The 24152-nt window shown below is 36.7% G+C and overlaps 1 protein-coding gene across 5 annotated transcripts in view; it reads left to right on the forward strand.

The window, feature by feature from the left end:
* LOC126965239 (fatty-acid amide hydrolase 2-like) overlaps positions 1-24152 on the forward strand; it is a 28124-nt gene extending 3972 nt beyond the window's left edge. For 4 of the 5 annotated variants that reach the window (XM_050808733.1, XM_050808734.1, XM_050808735.1 and 1 more), the window contains 10 exons: positions 1533-1659; positions 2320-2491; positions 3395-3519; positions 4847-4936; positions 7920-8065; positions 11940-12022; positions 13113-13296; positions 20151-20273; positions 20605-20742; positions 21257-24152. In XM_050808733.1, coding sequence (XP_050664690.1) covers positions 1533-1659; positions 2320-2491; positions 3395-3519; positions 4847-4936; positions 7920-8065; positions 11940-12022; positions 13113-13296; positions 20151-20273; positions 20605-20742; positions 21257-21403 — 1335 coding nt within the window. In that variant the 3' untranslated portion in view covers positions 21404-24152. The remainder of the gene's footprint in view (positions 1-1532; positions 1660-2319; positions 2492-3394; positions 3520-4846; positions 4937-7919; positions 8066-11939; positions 12023-13112; positions 13297-20150; positions 20274-20604; positions 20743-21256) is intronic. The other variant, XR_007729501.1, reaches the window with a different exon arrangement.

Consider the following 24152-nt stretch of genomic DNA (forward strand, 5'->3'; position numbering starts at 1 on the left):
GTTTGTCCACTGAAATTTCTAGAGATATAATTTTGGTGATTAGCTTAGGAAAACCATAATTTCTAGTCAATGGGGTTTAGATCTCGGCTAGAGTGTTAAGTACTTTAAAAATAGCTGAAATTCACACAGTACATTTTTGAAAGTGTATAGGTGAGATGTAGGTAGGTACTTCATGATAGAAGACATTTTATTGATGCACTTTGGGTGAAGTCTTTACTGCTTTTTGAAAATTGAAGCTTTGATACTTTTTCATAAAACAGCAACCACAAAATCATGATGCAAGGAGGGTGATATTCAATGGTGAAATATTCTTATCAGTAGGGATATTTCTGTGTTTTGTTATTTTTTTTAAGGTGGTAACCCTCACTTCTGATTAATCACACAAATTAAATTTGAAAACAATATTTATGAACAATGTGGGACAGTATGATGAGCCAGGTTATCAATTGTAAAGTAGATCCTATAGATGAAGCCATAAACTGAGAGTTGAACGAAGACGTATCAAGATTTACGAACTTTACGTCGCTCGAACGGTTGGCTCAGGGGAAGAGCGTTCGCACGGAACGCGAGATGTCGCGGGTTCGAGTCCCGCATCGTTCATCAATTTTGTTTTCAATTTTTATTTGTATTTCTGTGATTGTTCTACTCTTTTTGATTGTATAGAATTACTTATGCCATGTCTTGTATGTACAGTAGAGAATCCTACAGGAAATTTGGAACGCAGATTTGATATCTCATGATAAAACTATTGCTTTTTTTAAGTTTTTTAAACATCCGATTCCATTTTTTAATCTAATATTAATGTCCAAAGAATTTTGATATACTGTATTCAATTCAATATATTTAATTTGTATAAAGTAAAAGTATTACCTGGACCTGTGGTGTAAATTAAAAACATCAAATAAAAAATAAATTATTCTTCTATTAAAATGAACATATTTGCAGCTTCCACAATTAGGTACTTTTTATAATACAATCTAGCCTACAAACTTTAAATTAATATAGATATTGTGTGTGCTTTGCTGAGAGCGGAGTTTTCGACATAACATGATCGATCCGTCACCGCAAGTAGTGCCCGTTGAGCATGACGCAATAGAAAATCCTTCGCTTGTATATTTTTTTGTTTAGCCGTATTTTAGCTGCTCCACAATGCGGCCACAGACAATGTGATATTTAACATCACGAAACCTTTCGCTGGAGGTCAAACATTTAAAGGCCGGTAACGCTCCTGTGATTCCTCTGGTGATGCAAGAGAATGTGGGCGGCGATGATCGTACGGTATTTAACACCAGGTGACCCGTACGCTCGTTTGTCCTCCTTTTCCATAATAAAAACCAAATAAAATATGTTATGTAAAAATGGCGGCGAAACAGGTGGGACTGACAGCGAAACAGGGATGGCAGATAGATGATATTACATGTACAATTGAGAGGAAATCATAAGTGGTCGGCGGTTGCCATTTAAGAATCGTTTCTTTATTGGCACGATTTATAAGAGATAATACGTTCACGACGTACAAATTGTAATTTCAGGTGAACCCATACCTGAATGCGGTGACGGACGAGAGATATGAAGATGCCATTAAGGACGCTAGAGCAGTTGACAAGATGATAGAAAATGGACTCACAGAAGAAGAGTTCACAAAGAAGCCATTCTTAGGTAATGTATAATTCCAAAAACTACGGTAGAATAATATGGTTTTGCTTTAAATTTGCCAAAAACATCATCATAGAAAGTTGGCTCCATGTATACCGACTATTACAAACAGAACTCTACAACACTTTATCATGCGCTTTATAATTTTATTTGAAAAATTCAGCAATTTGTGACGTCCAATATCAAGTAATGTCGTTATTAATCAGTATCATGCTGAATGACGTACCAATCATCAAGCCTATATATATATGTCCCATGGCGTGCCGAGTTAGTAAATCTGAAGAATTTTGAAATTCGACCGGAAAGCCAAGTGAGTCTATCACGCCTCATTCGATTACTGGTTTTAAGAAGTGTTATTTCCCTTTGAACTTATAATGGAATAAAGATGAATAATAGCTTTGAACACTAACAAAAGTTTACAAAAAATTGCGTGGGAACGTAACAGAACATGCCGTGCGCCTTATTTGATCAGTTATTTTTAATTACATTTCTATTTTAGATTATTATCTAACTGATGGTAAAAACCGCATCAAAATCCATTTCGTGGTTAAGGGGGAGTTAGCGGATAAGTGTACCTATACAGACAGACAGCGGAAAGCAACTTTGATTTATTCTATGTAATGATTAAAAGGCATCGTTAGTAATTAGTTCCAAACATTCCAGGTGTCCCGTTTACAGCCAAAGAGAGTCATGCAGTAAGTGGTATGCTACACACTCTCGGTGTAGTCGCGAGGCGTGATGCGCGTGCGCACGAGGACGCAGAGTGCGTGCGACTGTTGCGGGCTGCGGGGGCCATTCCTGTCGCGGTCACCAACGTGCCCGAAATCAACAAGTGGTGAGATAATAGTTAAATAACCCACATTATTTCCTCAAAAAAAGAACATAGATTTGTATTTTAAGTTCATTGACATGAACCAAACTATAGAACCAGTATGATGCGTTTTTTTATGGAAGAGGAGGACAAAAGAGCCTACATTCTCTTGCAACACCAATAGAATCACAGGAGCGTTGCCGGCCTTAAGAAGGCTACGCGCTTTTCTTCTAAAGGTACCCATGTTGTATCGTCCCGGAAACACCGCTCAAGGAAGCTAAACCCACAGCTTTGTTGTACGTGGAGGAAAGTTTAAACCAGACTGTGAAGGAACGCCACACATCCAGATCTTGGATGATATCCTAATTTGTGGCGTGTCGTGCGAAAGTGGAATTCGGCGGCAGGAAACAGGCGAAACAGCTCTTCAGAACTGTCCCCGTGATAAATACGGTAGAAAACACACAATGAAGCGGCGTCTCTACGCAACGCCAAGTGTTCACAGAGCACTGGGTCCCCGGCAATTCGAGCAGCCCTGTGTTGGTTGGATAGAGTGACGTCGTCACACGGCCTCACAATGACTGCACCGCGAGGCTGCACGTAGCGCAGGCCTACCTAGTGGGAGGCTAATTTGCACAGGATGCCGGCTAGATTATGGGTACCACAACGGCGCCTATTTCTGCCATGAAGCAGTAATGTGTAAGTATTACTGTGTTTCGGTCTGAAGGGCGCCGTAGTTAGTGAAATTATTGGGCAAATGAGACTTGACATCTTATGTCTCAAGGTAACGAGCGCAGTTGTAGTGCCGCTCAGAATTTTTGGGTTTTTCAAGAATCATGAGCGGCCCTGCATTATAATTATCAGATGAATGTCCTGCTCGTCTCGTCCCTTATTATCATAAAAAAGCTTTATAGCTCATGTTTGTCAAAGGCAGGAGACTCGCAACACGTTGTTCGGCCAGACCAACAACCCCTACCACACAGGCCGCACAGTGGGAGGCTCCAGCGGGGGCGAGGCTGCACTTAGCGCAGCGCTAGCTAGTCCCATATCACTCTGTAAGTATGTGCTGCAATTATTAATAATATGTATTAAAGGTTCATCATCATCAGCCGGAAAACGTCCACTGTTGGAAAAAGGCCTCCCCCAAAGATTTCCACGAAGATCTGTCCTGCGTTGCCCTCATCCAACGTTTTCCGGCGATCTTGATCGTCGGACAATCTTGTGGGGGCCTACCAACACTGTGGTTAAAGTGTTAAGTCATTAAAAGTTATTACAACATAAATGACATTCTTAATGATAGGTACCACAGATTGGGAATAGAGCGACCGCCGGCTATTTACATTATAAATATGATTGCATTGAAATTTAATGAAAAATAGGAAGCAGCCGGCTGAATGTCTTCCGCCTTTTTTCTCAGGTCTGAGGCATAAAGGGGATAGACTTTTTGACGTTGAGTTTTTTGTATGTTCTTCTCACGAGCTCTACCTTTTCCGGACATATGATAGATTCAGTAATTAAAAAGAAATATTTATAAATTATTTAAACTTTCATGAGACATTGTTAACTTATTTAGTACCTAATACAGATTTACTCACGATTTATCGGTGTGGGTACCGACTAATTGACCGTCGACCTAAATTTAATAGAGACAAGGGTTGGGCCTGCCATCTACTTGGAAACCGGTCTTCCCGAACAGATACGACTTAGGGACCTTCAAGAAAACAGCATACTCCCTCCTTAAAGGCCGGCAACGCATTTCTTGACACACCTGTTGTTGCGGATGTCCATGGGCGGTTGCCACACCTCTCCCCATCCCGTGAGCCTTTTGCCCGTTTGCCCCCTCCCATATAAAAAACAAAAACCCGCGGACACCAATAGTGACACAGTGTCAGTGATACAATGCTCGTTATCATCACCGGCGCCCCACTTCACTCACCCTGATGAAGGCCCTTCGAATAGTCGGTACCAACAACGATAAATCGTGAGTAAAGCGGTATTACTAAATCTATATATAAATAAAAATGGAGTGTCTGTTTCTAATAATAAAATAACCGTTTTTTACGACATGTAAATACACCAAAATATTTTTTTTTTTTAATTTTTGTCTGTCTGTCTGTTTGTACCGGCTAATCTCTGAAATGGCTGGACCGATTTTGACAGGACTTTTATTGGCATGTAGCTGATGTAATAAGGAGTAACTTATTTCATTATTATTTTAGAAAAATAAAGTAATGTTCCAATGTCCAAGAAACGGTATGCGAAATAACGTTTGCCGAGTCAGCTAGTAAGAAGTATGTATAGTGACGATTCCAAAGCGCTTAGGATAAGCCTAATTGAATAAAGTTTATTTGACTTTGAATTTGATTTGTTTTTATTATCTAGGTTCAGATATAGGCGGGTCGACTCGCATGCCTGCATTTTACTGTGGGTTGTATGCCCTCAACCCCACCGCTGGTCACACCAGTCTTAAAGGTATATATATATTATTTTTATGGAAAAAGGAGGACAAACGAGCGTACGGGATATCTCGTGCCATTTAATAAATAAAAAAAAACATGTATTTTTTTTAATGGAAAAAGGAAGACAAACGAGCTGGAAACCTGGTGTTAAGTAATCACCGCCGCCCACATTCTCTTGCAACACCAGAGGAATCACACGAGCGTTGCCGGCCTTTAAAGAAGGTGTACGCGCTTTTTTTGAACGTATCCATGTCGTATCGTCCCGGTAACACCGCTCAAGGAAGCTCATTCCACAGCTTTATAGTACGTGGAAGAAAGTGGAGGACCGCCACACACCCAGATGTTTGAAATGACATCCTAATTTGTGTATAATTAGTTTTTATTATGGAAAACAAGCGTACGGGTCATCAGATGTTAAGTGATCACCGCCGCCCACAGCAGACGAATCACAGAAGCGTTGGCGGCCTTTTAGAAAGTGTACGTGCTTTTTTGCATGGTACCCTTTTCGTACCGTCCTTGAAACACCGCTCAGAGGAAGCTCATTTAACAACTTGGTTGTACGTGGAAGAAAGTTCCTGAAAAACAGCACTGTGAAAGAACATATAATTAGTTCACAAATAAAATTTGAAAATAAGATTTTATGAACGATGCGAGACTCGAACCCACGCGCACGATCGCTGTCTCGCGTTCCGTGCGAGTGCTCTTCCAACTGAGCTTATCGTTCGAGTGACGTATCGTCATAAAATCTTGTATGCTTTGTTCAACTCTCAGGTTGTGGCTTCATCAATTCCCGCATCGTTCATAAAATTTCGTTTTCAAATTTTATTTGTGAACTAAGTATATGTTCTTCCACAGTGCGGTTTTTTGAGGAACTTTCTTCCACGTACAACCTTCTGGAAAGTGAGGCTATCACTTTAAAAACATAACAAATTATATGATTAGTTGTCAAAAATATGTTTTTTGGGTGTCTGTCCTCTGAAATAAGTATATGTGGCTCACTTCTATTTCGGTCTAATAATTATTTATCAATTAATATCAACATTGCGGGCGAGACCGAAAATAGGATGAAATAAATATAATCTTCTAAATGAAAGTGACTGCTATCAAAATCTGTTATTTTAATAGGCAACGAATTTAGAACTTTTAGGGTACTTCAATTTGATCTTGAATCGTGAAAATCTGTGAGTTGACCGCCAACTTCCTCACTGTACAGGTCGTTGTATGTTTGAGCCATTCAATTGAATCCTCGTTCCCCCAGATAGCAGCTAGCGGATAGACTGGTTTATGGCCACTGTCCCAGAACAACATTATACCTCAATAGTAGCTTCGCAATGTGTATAAAATTAATTTAAATTAGCCGAATAGAAGACACTACAATAAATTTAATATCTATCATGTATACTGTATTCGACGGAATAAATAAATTTCATTTCTTCTGCATATCTAAATAAATATATATATACTAGCTGACTTGACAGACGTTGTTCTGTAGATAATAAAAAAAAAATACTGTTTTATAGAAATTTGCCAATAATATTAAAAAACATCAAGAATTATTTCGTAAAAAATGCTCCCTGTTGTTACAATGAAATTGTTTCACATTGAAACTGTGAAACCGTGCGTCACAAATTCTCTCAAAGGAAATATGTCCATACAAAACAAATATTGAAAATAAAAATAATTATGGGTCCCAAATCGAAATAAAAACTATGCCTTCTCTCAAGTTGAACTAAACTGCACTCCATGAAGTAATCCGTTCATTAGTTTAGGGAGTCCATCGCGGACAAACAACGAAACACCTAATTTATATATATTAAGATAAGTGATTACCACCTATCTACTTTTGTCGGTATCTCTGGAACCATAAGGCGTAGAAACTTGAAATTTGGTAAAAATATTCCTTTCACCGAATATAGGTCAGCTATGAGCGGATTATACAAAATTCCACAAATTTTTATTATGAACACAACATCGTCTATCGGGTCACCTATTAAATGATATTATGGCTGCCTCCAACGTGCATTATGCTGATAATAGTAGCGTATATCTCGGGAAACCAACTACAAATATCGTATAAAAAGTTAAAAACCCTTTCCAAATTGTAAAAATATTGAGATACATGAAAGAACATGACCTTATCTATTAAATTACGTAATAATAATAATAAATCTTTATTTGTTGCAAAAAAATAATACAATTTTGCTTTTTGAATTACCCTCGACCCCCAAACTAGGACAGCCGGTGACGTGGGGGTCAATCTCTTCCCAGGTGTGCAATGTAAAATGTCTAAATAACAAACATCAACATATTTTAAGGCGTCTAATAATGCAGGTTATGCAACAAATGATGAACACAACGTAATTTATCAACACCCATGCTTTAAATCCTCTATTAAAGATTCTGAAACAGTTAGCTTATTGCCAACATTAAAACACCCAATGTTCTAATAACCATTACATCGTCCAAAAGAGTATTGTAATGTTGTACTGAATTTCATAACAACACTCCTATGTTTTTTTTATCCCTTCATGCGCAAAGAGTTTCAACATACAGCCACATTCTTATTGCTCGATGCGTGGTATCTGCATGAATTTCAAAAAAAGAACATTTTCGTTTACGTGGGCTCCAGACTCCCAGAACGTCGCGCGCCGTAAAAAAAGTAGGTTATTCGAATCCCCGCCATTTTTCTTCGATATTTTTATTGTTTTGTTTACAAAAAATGAGCGATTCATTTTAAACGCTTTGATAATTAGGTATTAAAACACTCATGTGATACTATTATCACACTCGGCTTCGCCTCGTGAGATAAATCCACATTCGTGTTTTAATACCCCTTATTACACAACAGTTGCATAGATAACTATAACACTATTTTTATCATAGTTCTACCTTTAGACATACTCATTAATGTACAAACAGTATGAGAACCAACTTCTTTCTCTGTCAGTTGAAAAATTACGATAGCATGATTCACCTATGATTGGTAATGATTCCAGGATCGGCTCTGCGCACTGGGTTGGACCCCACAATGGCGTCGATTGGATTCGTCAGCAAGCATTTAGGGGACCTGGCACCTCTCACCCGCGTTGTGGCTGGTGACATGGCACCACAACTGAACCTAGACCGCGAGATCGATATAAAGGTATATGTGTGTCTCGTATAAATGATGATACTTCAAACATAGTGAAGGAAACTTCTCTTTCACTCGCCCCGTCATTCATACTCTTTATCTTTCCATTCTAAGCCAAAACCTTTGATCATTTATGTAAATTATATCGCAAAATATTGTACAATGCAAAGAAGATGTAAATACTACGTAATAAGAGGCCGGACTGCCTAATTAAAAATTGAAATTTTGTTTAGTATGAAACGTGCAGTCATTTGACATAAGTTTGAAATAGTAGTAATTACAGTATCCCGATTACCCACACGAAGTATAATCCGGCAAAGTTTGAAAGCGAAAAGTTGCTTAAAAGTAGTGAAAAAAAACATAGCTCCGTTTTACAAGATTAACGCCGCCATCTGTTAATCTGTCAATGACTGCATGTTTCATAAAATCGAGTGAATGGCTTTTTTCTTAGAGAGTTTCGCTAGGCTGGTTCACTCGATGACACAAAACTCAATGAACAATCATATAAAAATGACAGATTCCACGTTCAAATCACGAAGTAGTAAAAAAATAAGGACTCCGTGTCACTTTACATAACAGTGTAGCACCAAAACAAGCCGATTAACGTGTAAATACATAGCCCCACACACACACTTATACTACAGGCCGACGCGCGGCCATTATGAGAATTGTCATCGTCTGTGACAGATCAGTTTGCGTCTCAATAAAATATTTAAAAATGCCGTCTAGCGTTCTGAAAAAGTGTAAAAACTGTAACTATATAAGTATTTGTGGTCATATGTGATTATTTAAGGGAGAAAAATTTGTGTAACTAGTAGCCCCCGTAACCGCACACACACTAGCATAACGGTGTTTCACTTGCTAATGTCACGGCGCGGAGTCCTTCTTTTTTTACTCGTCCGTGGTTCAAATGTAATATTTTGTTTATTTTTAATTGTAACAGTATTTATGGCTAGACTAAGTATACTGGCCTATTTTCATCGGTTGTCTAGCAGCAAGAGGCTCTATCTAGATTCTAGACTTATAAATGATCTAAGGCTGAAACAACTGTATTTACTTACTTCTACCTAACATTAAACAACTGTGATTTACCAGTGGTAGGCTCCTTTGCACAGGATGCCGGCTAGACTCACAACGGCGCCTATTTATGCCGCGAAGCAGTAATGTGTAAGCATTACTGTGTTTCGGTCTGAAGGGCGCCATAGCTAGTGAAATTACTGGGCCAACGAGACTTAACATCTTATGTCTCAAGGTGATGAGCGCAATTGTAGTGCCGCTCAGAATTTTTGGGTTTTTCAAGAATCCTGAGCGGCACTGCATTGTAGTGGGCAGGCCGTATCAATTACCATCACCTGAACGTTCTGCTCGTCTCGTCCCTTATTTTGATAAAAAAAAAGCTATAAACTGGAAACGAATTAGCGGGCAGCTAATTCTATGCTAAGCTAGTGCTTAGCTTCGTTCCGATAGTTTTGCCGTTAAACATGGTAAAAGTAGAGCTTCCCACCTTGAAATGACCGCTTGGTCTAGCTTGACGAGGGTAATTAAGAAAATTCTCTGTAAAAAGATGTGGAGTGAGCTTCCGTGCATGGTGTTTCCGGAACGATACGACATGGGTACCTTCAAAAGAGCACACCTCTGCAAAGGCCGGCAACGCACCTGTAATACCTCTGGTGTTGCAAAAGAATGTACGCGGCGATGATCACTTAACACAAAGTGACCCATGCTCTCGTTTGTCGTCCTTCAATTTTCACTTGTGTGAAGTGAATACTTTTAGCGGCGTTGAGCACTTCTTGGAATGGGTATAAAATGTTAAACTCGCGTCAGGACACGTGACCTGTTCGAAAATTCGTAAGACAGTCGTTCAAATTATGGATTTTCTGGGAGATAAACTTTTTAATGTAAAATAATTGCAATAGTTCTGAAGAGTTAAATTTTTATGTAATATAAATTGTAATTTTTGTATACGATAGCGCAATAAATAAATGTATTTAACCATATAAGTCATAATCAGTCGTGTCGAGCGCTTTCAAAGTGTGTACGTATCGCAGATTGTCGCACGAGATATACCTATAGCGCGTCGAAACATTGCCAATAAATATGCAACTCATTAGTACTTACTCTTCGCGTTTTACATACTAACTGATTAATAATATGAAGTGCTCCTTGTGTATGTGATTTCAATGATGGAGTTGTATGCAGCCTCTGCAAAAAGCAACTTGATTTCGGGTGTGCACAAATCTCGGAAGTCTCGTGAAGGAAGCTCGGATCCTTAAAGCGTAGTTCGTGGAAGTGTTACAGTTGCAGGGTATCATCGCCAGCCCCATCAGTTTCTATCGTGGATTCTAATCCTGTGACCCTCGAGATGCTACTCAAAGAGATTCAGTGCATCAAAACCCAACTGTCTGGTTTACCTGGCCTTATTGTAGATGTTCACACTATTAAAGAAGAGATCGTAGACCTCAAGGCTGCTAACGAGTTCAGGAACAACCAAATTATGGAACTGTCGAACAGGGTATCAGCAACGGAATCGAGGATTGTAAAAATCAAACAACTCGAAGTAAAGGTCTGTCCTTACAAAGCGAGGTAGCCACTTATCAGTCACTTTTATCAGCAACTGAACAAAGATCTCGACTCAATAATATCGAAATAAAAGGAGTGCCATTAAAAAAGGATGAAAACCTCTTCGCCATTGTTGAGTCCCTAAGTAAGAAAGTCAGCTGCTTATTTCCTAGATCTCAAATCAATTATCTATACAGAGTTCCAGTTAAAAAAAGCTAAGACAAGTGCTAAAGACAAAATCTACAGCTATGTGTGGGTGAAGTATGGAAAAATCCATATACGTAAAAACTATACATCACCAATAATCATAATATCCAATGAGAGTGATTTAAACAAATTGTCTTAAAATGTGTTCAAACTGTATGTGTATACCTAAGCTCGTTAGCCTCTTGTTTTAAATCTTATTATTTACAAATACTTGTTCAGTGTAACTTTTATTCAATCTTAATCCGGTCTTATGATACGTGTTTACTGTTATCGCATATAATGTTAATTTACGCCTCGACTGTTGTCCGGCCGATGCGGTATTGTTCTCAGCACCTTTTCTATTGCTAATTACCTAATATCTGCCAGCTCGCTCACACTCGTGGTATATGCCGACTAGTATTGTTATAAACGCATGCATACTTACGATATTTCAATGATTCGCACTTTTCTTGTTACAAATGCCTTTAATAATGTAATACATATTATATACAAAATAGTTTATTATCCTGTGTGTAAATTTACTAAGCTCATATCCTCCACACGCTCTAGACTCTATTATTCTAGTAGCTTCTTATTATATTTTATACTTATTTTTTCGAAACGCAAACTTCATAATGTTTACAAGCGCACTATTATACACTGTTACTTTTCTTGTTCTATACTATAGCTTTAAATACGGATAACACGGGCAAAATTTAAATCTATTATCAAAATACTCGGGGATTACGCACGAAAACAGCAGCCTTTTATCGAAATCTCTGTCTCAATTCGTATGATATTATTATATTAACGGAAACGTGGTTGGTAGATAGTATTCTTAGTTCAGAGTTATTTGACGACAGGTATATCGTATGGCGGCGAGATAGGGATTGTGATTTAACCCAGGAAGCAATGGGAGTGCTATACGTGAGGTTTGTTAGGATAGGAGCAAGTGGGATTCTATTGTCTCTGCCTACCTCGACGGGAACAAGGCGTGAGTGTATGAATGAATAGAATAAGCAAACTATGTAATAATGTACTGAAAAAAAAAATTTTATTATCATATATTCCTCTCCAGCTCGCTCAACTACCGCCAGAGACAATTGCTCTTTATAAAATCTATTATATTTTGATGTTTCAGAATGTGCGTTACTTCTACTTGGAGAACGCGAGAGATCTGCGGGTCAGTTCTGTGTGCGCGGAACTCAGATTAGTTATGAAGAGGTAATAGTTGTCTACTATAGTCCTCAAAAACAAACGAACTTTTAATCTTGATAATTTCTTTCTAAACGCCTCATTGTGTGCCTACTTCTGCATTTACCACGGGGAGGGTTCCGTACAGTTGTTTGAACTGATACAGATTGGCAATGAAGCGAGGTTTCAGGATGTTAAATAATAAAATTTATTGTATGATTTTACATTGTAACCATATTTTTATAAGAAAAACAAGCCCAAGTTTTGAAATGTGTTGCGAAATTTATAAATATTGTTAAACGTTTGTGTGGGAAATGTTAATGACACCATAGACTGGGAACGAAGCGAACACCATCTCAGGCTCTTTAATTATAAATGTTTATTGTACGATATTACATTGTAATCCATATTTTAATATAAAAAAAGCCCGCTGAGTTTCTTGCGCCCGTTCTTCTCAGGTCTGAGGCAGTCTATTTTGAATGGGTGGTAGTTTTTGACGTTCAATAGGTGATTTTGAATCCTATTTTGAATAAAAGTATTTGAATTTGAATACCTGCAGCCGAATCCCACCTTCGCACAATGCGTTACAAACTTTTATCTTTCATCGTCACCAGCTTAATGGGTCACGAGTGCATCTATAGTGTGGTTTCCAAGGAACTTTCTGTCACGTTAAATTTAAGAAAGACCTGTGTATTCTCTAGTGTTAGAGGAGAGTGCCGGCGGCGGTGTTTACCAGTGGGAGGCTCCTTTTCACAGGGTGCCGGCTAGATAATGGGTACCACAACGGCGCCTATTTCTGCCGAGAAGCAGTAATATGTAAACATTATTGTGTTTCGGTCTGAAGGGCGCCGTATCTAGTGAAATTACTGGGCAAATGAGACTTAACATCTTACGTCTCACGGTGACGAGCGTAATTGTAGTGCCGCTTAGAATTTTTCGGTTTTTAAAGAATACTGAGCGGCACTGCATTGAAATGGGCCGGGCGTATCAATTACTATCAACTGAACGCACTGCTGTCCTTATTTTTATAAAAAAAAAGATCACTTAAGTTTACGTGACCGGTTTCCCTCGATTGTCTTCTACATCCATAAAAAAATATTCCAACTATAATACCTTTCAGAGTAATAACACGTTTGTCTGACGAGGCCCCCGCCGGCAAGAGCCCGCGGCCCTACCATCATGAAGGCTTCGACCACATGTTCGCGCTGTGGAAGAATGCCATGACGAAGGAATCGGAGAACTTCTCCAGAATGTTGAGTAACAACGTGGAAGAGGTACACGGACTGACCGAGCTGGGGCGGAAGGTAGGGAGCCAGATATCTCTTATAGATTTAATTATTTTTATTCAGGAACAAAACAGTCTTTTACAATAGTGAGTTACAAATATACATAAACTAGAAGACAAAACAGTTCCATAAATTAAATACTAAATATGTTTACAATGGACAATAATGCAAAACAAAAAACTACATAGATATTTTAAACCAAAAGTAAAAACTACAAAATTACAATGTACAAAACGAAAATTTAAACAGTTATAAGAGTATAGTAAAGAACAGGACACAACAACAATGATTTTATTATTTAGAGTTACTAATTTTTTAAATTGAGTATAATATCCTACCTACTATTTTCTTATATTTTTGTATATTTAATGAAAATATATCAGTTTCAGTAAGAAGTTTATTGTAAAAACTACAAGAGCGCCTCACAAATGTATTTCCTGCATAATTGCTTTTATAAGGTGATACATAAAATGTAATCTTAGAACGAGAGGAGATTCGCGTTGTTATAAAATTAATTAGATTTAACAAGGATGGTGAGTCAAGCTTACTGTTAATAATTTTAAATAGAAAAATTTGATCGATATAGTTTCTTCTGTTAATTAGTGGGGATATTCTGTGCCTTTGTAACGTATATGGCATACTCGATAAAAATATGCCCAGTCCGGTATTCCAATGATCTTAAGAACTTATTTTGTATACCTTCAATACGAGCGATATGAAACTCGTACTGAGGGTTCCAAATAACGCAACCAGACTCGAGGATACTGCGGATGAAAGCGTAGTAAAGCATTTTGAGTGTATTTGGTTGCCTAAATGGTATTGACAGACGTAATACCATTCCTAATTGCTTATAAGCCTTAGAGGAAATGTTGTTGATATGAAGATTAAAGTTTAATTGAGAATCAAGGGTTACACCTAGGTCCTTAATACTGTTGACAATTATTATTCCTTTAAGGCCGGCAACGCTCCTGTGATACCTCTGGTGCTGCAAGAGAATGTGGGTGGTGGTGATCACATACCATCAGGTCCATACACATACCCGTATGGTCGATTGTCCTCATCTTCCATAAAAAAAAAGTTTGTGTCTACTTATGTATGCACGCAAGAAGTTATACTTCTTTGGCCTAATGAAGCAAAAATCATTAAAATGATATATGCTATCATTTATCCTCGTGCTATTCTACGTTTTTAGAAAGAACAATTTTGTAAAAGTCTTGCCAAGATGGCTTTGACAATTAAATATTAAGGACGCGTTTTCGAATCCGACAAAAATAAGATATTTTTCGGTAGAGTTAGTGATGAAATTAAACTAAGTCTAACAAAACTAAAAATTGCCATTGTTTGCTTTGAAAATTTGATATTTTATGTCGTAAAAACAATTATCCGTTACCTCTTCACACAAAATTGACGAAATGGGGCTTCATTCAGGATCAGTTTTCTGCTACCACTTACACAATTTTGGCTCTTAAAAATTATGTTAGGAAAGCAGATATAATATTTTCAAAAACACGGAAAATGAATTAATGAATATCTAATAAATAATCTCAGAAAAAAATAAAAATGAATCGTCTAAAATTCATATATATTTCTGATAAGCATGAGCTTTAAAGTGTGGTATTAAGGGTTATTTTATTTTGTCACTCCGTACGCATTGCACAGAAAGATCTATCGAAATAACCTCAGTCCGCGCTCGGCCGCCGTCGTGGGTAGACTCTGTGTCGGTTGTAAGCAGCAGCTCGTACTCGGAAAGATCGCTGTACGAACATGAATATTTTTTATAAGCTATACAATACTGTCTTTGGTACTTTACATATTTTGTACGCAGTCAGATTTTCAATAAATTATGTGTCTGTAATTTTTTGAAGAATTAGTGATTTATAAGTTCATCTCTAATAATGGTCCATATTAAATCAAAATCCAAGATGGCGCCGATGAAATTTACCAACTTCTCTTCATGGATGTCATTTTCATGGTTTTCGGGGTCAACAATAACGAATATCGGGTCAAAATCGAAATCCAAGATGGCGCCGATGAAATTTACCAACTTCTCTTCATGGGTGTCATTTTCATGGTTTTCGGGGTCAATAATAACGAATATCGGGTCAAAATCGAAATCCAAGATGGCGTCGATGAAAGTTACCAACTTCTCTTCATGGGTGTCATTTTCATGGTTTTCGGGGTCAACAATAACGAATATCGGGTCAAAATCGAAATCCAAGATGGCGCCAATGAAATTTACCAACTTCTCTTCATGGGTGTCATTTTCATGGTTTTCGGGGTCAACAATAACGAATATCGGGTCAAAATCGAAATCCAAGATGGCGCCTGTGAAATTTACCAACATCTCTTCATGGGTGTCATTTTCATGGTTTTCGGGGTCAACAATAACGAATATCGGGTCAAAATCGAAATCCAAGATGGCGCCGATGAAATTTACCAACTTCTCTTCAAGGGTGTCATTTTCATGGTTTTCGGGGTCAACAATAACGAATGTCGGGTCAAAATCGAAATCCAAGATGGCGCCGATGAAATTTACCAACTTCTCTTCATAGGTGTCATTTTCATGGTTTTCGGGGTCAATAATAACGAATATCGGGTCAAAATCGAAATCCAAGATGGCGCCGATGAAAGTTACCAACTTCTCTTCATGGGTGTCATTTTCATGGTTTTCGGGGTCAACAATAACGAATATCGGGTCAAAATCGAAATCCAAGATGGCGCCAATGAAATTTACCAACTTCTCTTCATGGGTGTCATTTTCATGGTTTTCGGGGTCAACAATAACGAATATCGGGTCAAAATCGAAATCCAAGATGGCGCCGATGAAATTTACCAACTTCTCTTCATGGGTGTCATTTTCATGGTTTTCGGGGTCAATAATAACGAATATCGGGTCAAAATCGAAATCCAAGATGGCGTCGATGAAAGTTACCAACTTCTCTTCATGGGTGTCATTTTCATGGTTTTCGGGGTCAACAATAACGAATATCGGGTCAAAATCGAAATCCAAGATGGCGCCAATGAAATTTACCAACTTCTCTTCATGGGTGTCATTTTCATGGTTTTCGGGGTCAGCAATAACGAATATCGGGTCAAAATCGAAATCCAAGATGGCGCCTGTGAAATTTACCAACATCTCTTCATGGGTGTCATTTTCATGGTTTTCGGGGTCAACAATAACGAATATCGGGTCAAAATCGAAATCCAAGATGGCGCCGATGAAATTTACCAACTTCTCTTCAAGGGTGTCATTTTCATGGTTTTCGGGGTCAACAATAACGAATATCGGGTCAAAATCGAAATCCAAGATGGCGCCTGTGAAATTTACCAACATCTCTTCATGGGTGTCATTTTCATGGTTTTCGGGGTCAACAATAACGAATATCGGGTCAAAATCGAAATCCAAGATGGCGCCGATGAAATTTACCAACTTCTCTTCAAGGGTGTCATTTTCATGGTTTTCGGGGTCAACAATAACGAATGTCGGGTCAAAATCGAAATCCAAGATGGCGCCGATGAAATTTACCAACTTCTCTTCATGGGTGTCATTTTCATGGTTTTCGGGGTCAACAATAACGAATATCGGGTCAAAATCGAAATCCAAGATGGCGCCGATGAAAGTTACCAACTTCTCTTCATGGGTGTCATTTTCATGGTTTTCGGGGTCAACAATAACGAATATCGGGTCAAAATCGAAATCCAAGATGGCGCCTGTGAAATTTACCAACATCTCTTCATGGGTGTCATTTTCATGGTTTTCGGGGTCAACAATAACGAATATCGGGTCAAAATCGAAATCCAAGATGGCGCCAATGAAATTTACCAACTTCTCTTCATGGGTGTCATTTTCATGGTTTTCGGGGTCAACAATAACGAATATCGGGTCAAAATCGAAATCCAAGATGGCGCCGATGAAAGTTACCAACTTCTCTTCATGGGTGTCATTTTCATGGTTTTCGGGGTCAACAATAACGAATATCGGGTCAAAATCGAAATCCAAGATGGCGCCAATGAAATTTACCAACTTCTCTTCATGGGTGTCATTTTCATGGTTTTCGGGGTCAACAATAACGAATATCGGGTCAAAATCGAAATCCAAGATGGCGCCTGTGAAATTTACCAACATCTCTTCATGGGTGTCATTTTCATGTTTTTTTAATAATATTAATTAATAATTAAATACTTTATTTGGTTCAAAAATACAGAAATCTTATTACTAATAACAATATTATGGACATTACAGAACCAAAATGGTGTCTAGTCAGCATTATGTTGGGAATTTTAATTCTCAACGCTGGTAAAATATTAATAACATTACATTAAATCATAACATTGGTAAGTAATCGGAATTTTTTTTCTTATAAGTAAAATAACAATAGGTTTGAATAAATACTAGATAAGTCATAACTTTGACCTTTTAAACAAAATAAAATATATCCATAAGACATCAATAAATCAGCTATAAAACCCAATGATGTTCTATACACATATAAATAAATAAATTTAAATGTTTTATAAAAAATGACTGTGCCGTAAATCCTATTACTCCACTGATGAATATCTAAATGATCGGACAGCCTGAGACTAGATTGTGATTATTTTATAGCGATAGAAATGACTGTACAATATTCTATATTTTTATTGAAAAGAGCGCAAAAAAAGAATGCTGGGAGAGTTTCTTGCGCCGCTTCTTCTCTCTCAGAGCGCCATTTGTTTCCGAAGCCGTAGTAGTATCTAGTAGTTATTAGAAATGACACCAAAAAGAATTCTAAAGGAATCAATTTTGAGAAAATAATTAATGCCTTTTACATAAAAGCCTATGAAACTTACCCACTCCTTTACATGGGTGTTATTTTCATGGATTTTGGGGTCAAAAATAACGAATAGCGGGCCTAAATCGAAATCCATGATGGCGCCTATGAAATCTACAAAATTTTCTTCATGGGTGTCATTTACATCGTCAAAATTAGAATTCATTCATAAACTTAAATTATCTTATAAAAGGCCTGTCTAACAATATCCCTCATGCTAAATTAATTCTTCATTCCCTAAATATAGAAATATTTACGTTTCGACTTTTCACTCACAATATGTACAAAACACATTCCGTTACCAATCTAATTAAAAAATCTCAAAATTTGATTTTGAAAGACCTATCTAATTGTTCTCTGCACCCTCGATAACTTCGGATACGATACCCATATTGTTGAAATCATAATTTTTCGCGCCGGCCATCTTGGATTTAAAAAAAACTGCGTTTACTGGACACGACGTTATGCGACAGAATTGGCATCTAAAATTCTAATATTTAACTACTAAACGAATACATCAACCAATTATCAAAAATACATAGGTATTAAAAAAATAAAATTCAAACTTGCTAAAGTATCAAATTCGTTTGATTCCCGCAATTAACTTTAAGTACGTGTATGTGTTTGAGCGGTGTCAGTGTAGTAGTGCGATTCGATACCTCTCTGTTTTGAGAACGCGTCCTTAAATAATGACTGTTGAACCCTTTGCCTGTCCTAATAATGGACGAAGAAACAAAAAAAAAATAACGAATGACGTAAACGTCAGAAAATTTTAGGAACCAACTTCAACCTGTTACTTTTGTGTTACAGTGAAGCGCGCACATTTTAAAATTTCACTCTCATCATTTTATCATAACGCGCCTAAAGAAATATAACTTCAATAATATGTAACGCATTTATGATTTGGCCTTACTAATAAACTTGCCATAAAGCTATACCTGCGAATAAACCAAAAATAAGCAAAATGTTGACTCTATCGCTGACCACACTGTCATACAGTGGTAATTCTTTGGCCTATGGACTTGCATCCCGTGCCATTAACGGCTGTTCCCAATATTCAGTCTCTCTCTTACTTGAGATAAAAATCGTAACTATCGTTTACTTTTCTGTCCCAATAAGCTTATCGACGGTAACTCAAGGTGAGTTACTGTCACCTTAGTTACACTCACCTTATCCGTACACGCTGTCTGCCAATGGGACGACGTATAGCTTACCAGCGATAGAAGTTTGTATGGATATTGCAATTCACGCGTCCCAATATAAGGCGATAAGAATGACTTATCGGGTATATTGGGACATCTTCAGATAATTGACAGCTAATTACTGACAGTAGAAGGTAGTAATTTATCTCTATCTGTAGATATTATATTGGGAACCACCGTAAATAAATTTAAAAAAAAATGTTGACGTTTTCAGAATGTCATGCAAATAAACGCGGGAAACGTTATACGACCGAACAAACCAATCATAAGCAAAATATCTAAACATTTTACATATTCTTGGTTTATTCTCAGGTATAAACTTTATAGTAAGTTTATTTGTTAGGCAGTAAATGTTTTTTATGTACACCCATGCTTTAAATCCTCTATAAAATATTATAAACAGCTTATTGCCAACATTAAAACACCCAATGTTCTAATAACCATTACATCATCCAAACGAGTGTTGTAATGAAATTCAGTACAACATTATATCAACCGTTTTAATAATAACACTCATTTGGATGACATTATGGATACTAGGACTGGCTTTTTAATGTTATCAGTAAGCTTACTGTTTCAATCATTCATCAAATGTTGATAATTAGGTATTAAAACACTCTGTGATACTATTGTCACCCACATTCGTGTTTTAATACCTCCAACAGTTGCATAAATAACTATAACATATCCAATATAAAAAAGACAACACAGTTTGTAATTTTTAAGTGATATCCCTCATTCTGGGATTAAATAATATACAAATATAACTCACATTCAAGTTTTAATACCCCTTATTATACAACAGTTTCATAAATAACTATTTTGCCATCTTTGTAATGAATCTATCTATATTTCGCAGATTATAGGCAAGTCGGATTTCACACTGGCTGCAATATTGAAGTTGCTCGACGATCAGGTCATGCCAGCTGTCAACAAGCAGTGGGCGGAGCAGCTTACGAGAAGTCTGGCCAGCGATCTGATTGTGAGTTAACCATTATTTACCAGAACTAGGTATACATGAATATTACCAGTGGGAGGCACCTTTGCACAGGATGCCAGCTAGATTATGGGTAAACATTATTGCAGAAGAAGTTGAAGGGCACCATAGCTAGTGAAATTACTGGGCAAATGAGACTGAACATCTTATGTCTCAAGGTGACGAGCGCAATTGAAGTGCCGCTCAGAATTTTTGGGTTTTTCAAGTATCCTGACTTTTTGAGACGAGCTCAACCCGTTTTTTCATAAAAAAACCTTCAGGTAAATTATTATAACTCTAAAAGACCATGATTAATCAAATTAATATGTTTTGTCAGAGATTGCTCGGCGATGACGGCGTGTTACTGCTTCCCAGTGCCCCCTCCCCCGCGCCATACCACTACTCCCTCTACCTGCGCCCCTTCCACTTCTCCTACTGGGGGATACTCAACGTTCTGCATATGCCGGCCGTTCAGGTGTGTATCTATTATTAAACTGCGGAGTTTTTCGTTGGTTTTTACATAAATCATATACATAATATGGAAAGGGCGAATTAAACATTGCTTAGGTACTAAAGGCGCGTTCACATGTCGCTTTTATCTACGATTTTTTTAACTTTGATTACAAATATTTTAGGTTATTTATTTAATAACAGTATATATTATATTATAGTATAAGTTTTATAAAGTATTTTTGTAAAATTGAAGACAATAAGGAAAATGTGGAAAAATGTTAATTTCAATTTAAAATTATTAAATCTTTTAACTGAAGTTTTTTTACTTTACAGTAAATCTAATCAATCAAAATAACAAATTATAAAGAAAAACAACGGTGAGCTCAGTTGGAAGAGCACTCGCACGGAAAGCTTACGTTTTCATCACTTTTAAAAAAAACAAATTGCGTATAGAACAGCTATAACAATCTGGGATAGAAATGAATATGTTCTATGTACTTAATTGTTTTACCTATATTTGGTTGTATTAAAATCAGGTGCCGCTGGGAGTGAATGCAGACGGGGTTCCCCTGGGACTGCAAGTGGTGGCGGCGCCTCGCAACGACGCTCTCTGTGTCTCCGCGGCGCACCACCTTCACAATATGTTTGGGGGCTTTGTACCACCATGCACCATCTTACAGTAACACCGCAATACTCCGATACCATTACTAGAACCATCCATCTTGTAAAATCATCCATCAAAATCACTTTATTATGTAGGTCACGGAAATGACACTTATGAATGTCAAAAATATTATTTTCTTTTTATATATTCCGCTATGTCAGAAAGGGTTGAGATGTAATGAGAATAAGTGGCAAGAAACTCATTGCCACTCTGTAAATCAGCATTTAGAGATTCATCTATTTACAAATCATTTAAGTTACAATATATGTGAAGTGAAGTTATATCTTGTGGTTTTTAGTCCAGAATAGGTCATTCACGGTCAAGTGTTTTTCTCCGTGTTCTTTATTGGTTCGTAGTCCAAAATAGGTGATTCACGGTCAAGTGTTTTTCTTTGTTTGTTCGTAGTCCGGAATAGATAATTCACGGTCAAGTGTTTTTCTTCGTATTCGTTATTGGTTTGTAGTCCAGAATAGTCTCTCCTTGAAACAAATGTATTAAAAAAATACAAAACACCAATTTCATTAGATAAAAGTCACTAGTGCAGAAAATAATAACGTTCCGCTCTAAAACACTCGTGGAAAAGTATTTTTTTGAGCAAATGTATTGAAAGACTTAAAAAACACCAGTTTAATAATTAAAAAAACAGCACTAGTGCGGAGAAGAATAATTCCACATGACTCGGATGGAATGTCTGCTGTGTCAGCAAATGTATTAAAAGATATAATCTTAGATAATTTATACGTCTAGATAGAGTCTGTTGCTGTTAGACAACCGATAAAAACAGCCAAGGCATATTAGTTTAGTGTGCGTGACAAGCTACGTCTTACACTAGCGATTTGTATGACACTTTATGTTAGTGTGTGTGAATCGCTCAAAATAAGGTTAGTTCTAATCAATCTTTTTCGACGTTTTCACAGCTGTCATAGTCTATCTAGACGTATAAATGATCTACCGATATAATATACTATGAAACGCATGTGAGATTTAAGCAAAACATAGTTTATTAACAATATGTTATGTTTTTAAAGTGATAACCCTCACTTCTAGGATTGATACACAAATAAAATTTGAAAAACAAAATTTTATGAACGATGCGGGATTTTGTTTCTCAAATTTTATTTCTGTTTTAATCCTAGAAGTGACGGTTATCACTTTAAAAACATAACATATTGTTTAGATTTACAAGAGCGACATCTCAAGTCAATTTCCTAATATGCAAATATTGGGGTTGAGCAGGTTATCAACTGTAAAGTAGATCCTGTAGATGAAGCCACAACCTGAGAGTTGAACAAAGCAAACAGAATTTTATAACGAGGCGGTACTCGAACAGTTAGCTCAGTTGGTTAGAGCACCGGCACGGAACGCCGGAGGTCGTGGGTTCGAATCCCGCATCGTTCATAAAATTTTGTTTTTCAAATTTTATAGTTTATTAAATTATATTATACCAAATAGAAGACATGTATATTCAGAAAGTATTTTAATACAGCATTTATTTCTTAATGATCACTCTCAAGCATTTAATTAATTTTGTTTTAACTACGTTATATTTTACTCATTATATTTACTACTGTGATTATTTGAGAATTTTCACAAATTACGGAGTATAGCTAACCAACAGTTTTAGATAGCACAGCAAAATCTGAATCTTGAATTCGCTATAATGACTAATATTTTCGATAAGTTGTTTTTTTTTTAATATTTAATAAAGTATGATATATAGACATTACGCAAATTAAAGTAAAAAACAAAACTTATGAACGACGCGGAGACGAACCTGCGACCTCTCACGTTCTGTAAGATTGCGTGTGTTAGAGGTCTCGGGTTCGAATCCCGCATCGTTCATATATTTTGTTTTTAAATTTAATTTGTGTTCTTAATCCCAGATGTATGGGATATCACTTTTAAATAATAACAAATTGTTTATATATAAACATACTTAAAAAGATAATGAATAGTTGTTTTTTCCTTATTTCAATAAAGTAGTTAATGTATTTCTGTGCTGCATATAAATAGACTGACTTTTAATTATTCACGATCTTATAACATTATATACTCATGGGGACCAAGGAATAATAATTGTATACTCGCAAACTACCTACATCCGTATAATACTCATAACACATTTTATTTATGCCAGAAGAATGGATCTATTTTCTTTCGGTACTTAATATTTATTTGCAATTTTTTTTAAGGAATTTTAAGGAGATATTTGTTGTATGTATTAAGAAAGAAAATTATATTTTTATAAAAATTATTTGATATACTTAATAATTATTATGTGCCTTATTAATAATAATATAATAATTATTATTTTGTTGCGTGTGGTATCATTGCCCTACTGTGTCTAAGATGATACTCCACTATTGTAACTCTTGTCGTTAATTTTGTCGTGAAAGTGTAACAGACTAGACTCTAAAAGTCACGTATGTAATATTACTATTATTAAAAGTATAGATAACAGATTTAAAGGATCAATGTAGCGACAGTAATGTCCGCCGCCCTCTAGCGCCATCTATTGACTCGAAACTTAGTGAAAACACAATACTTCCCTACATACCGTAAGTCGAAAATAATGGATTTTTCGGGTGGCTGGTGGCAGATAACGAGTGACCACGTGCACGCAATGATAGAGAAATGGTTATATTGAATATTATATTATTTACTTTTATAAGTATTTTATGTAATTAGAAACTTTTACGAGCAAAACTGTACTCATTGTTTAATATTTCTAAGTATTTTACTATGTAATAAAAGTAATAATATTAGAA

Source organism: Leptidea sinapis, chromosome 7, assembly GCF_905404315.1.
Source record: "Leptidea sinapis chromosome 7, ilLepSina1.1, whole genome shotgun sequence".
Lineage (NCBI taxonomy): Eukaryota > Metazoa > Arthropoda > Insecta > Lepidoptera > Pieridae > Leptidea > Leptidea sinapis.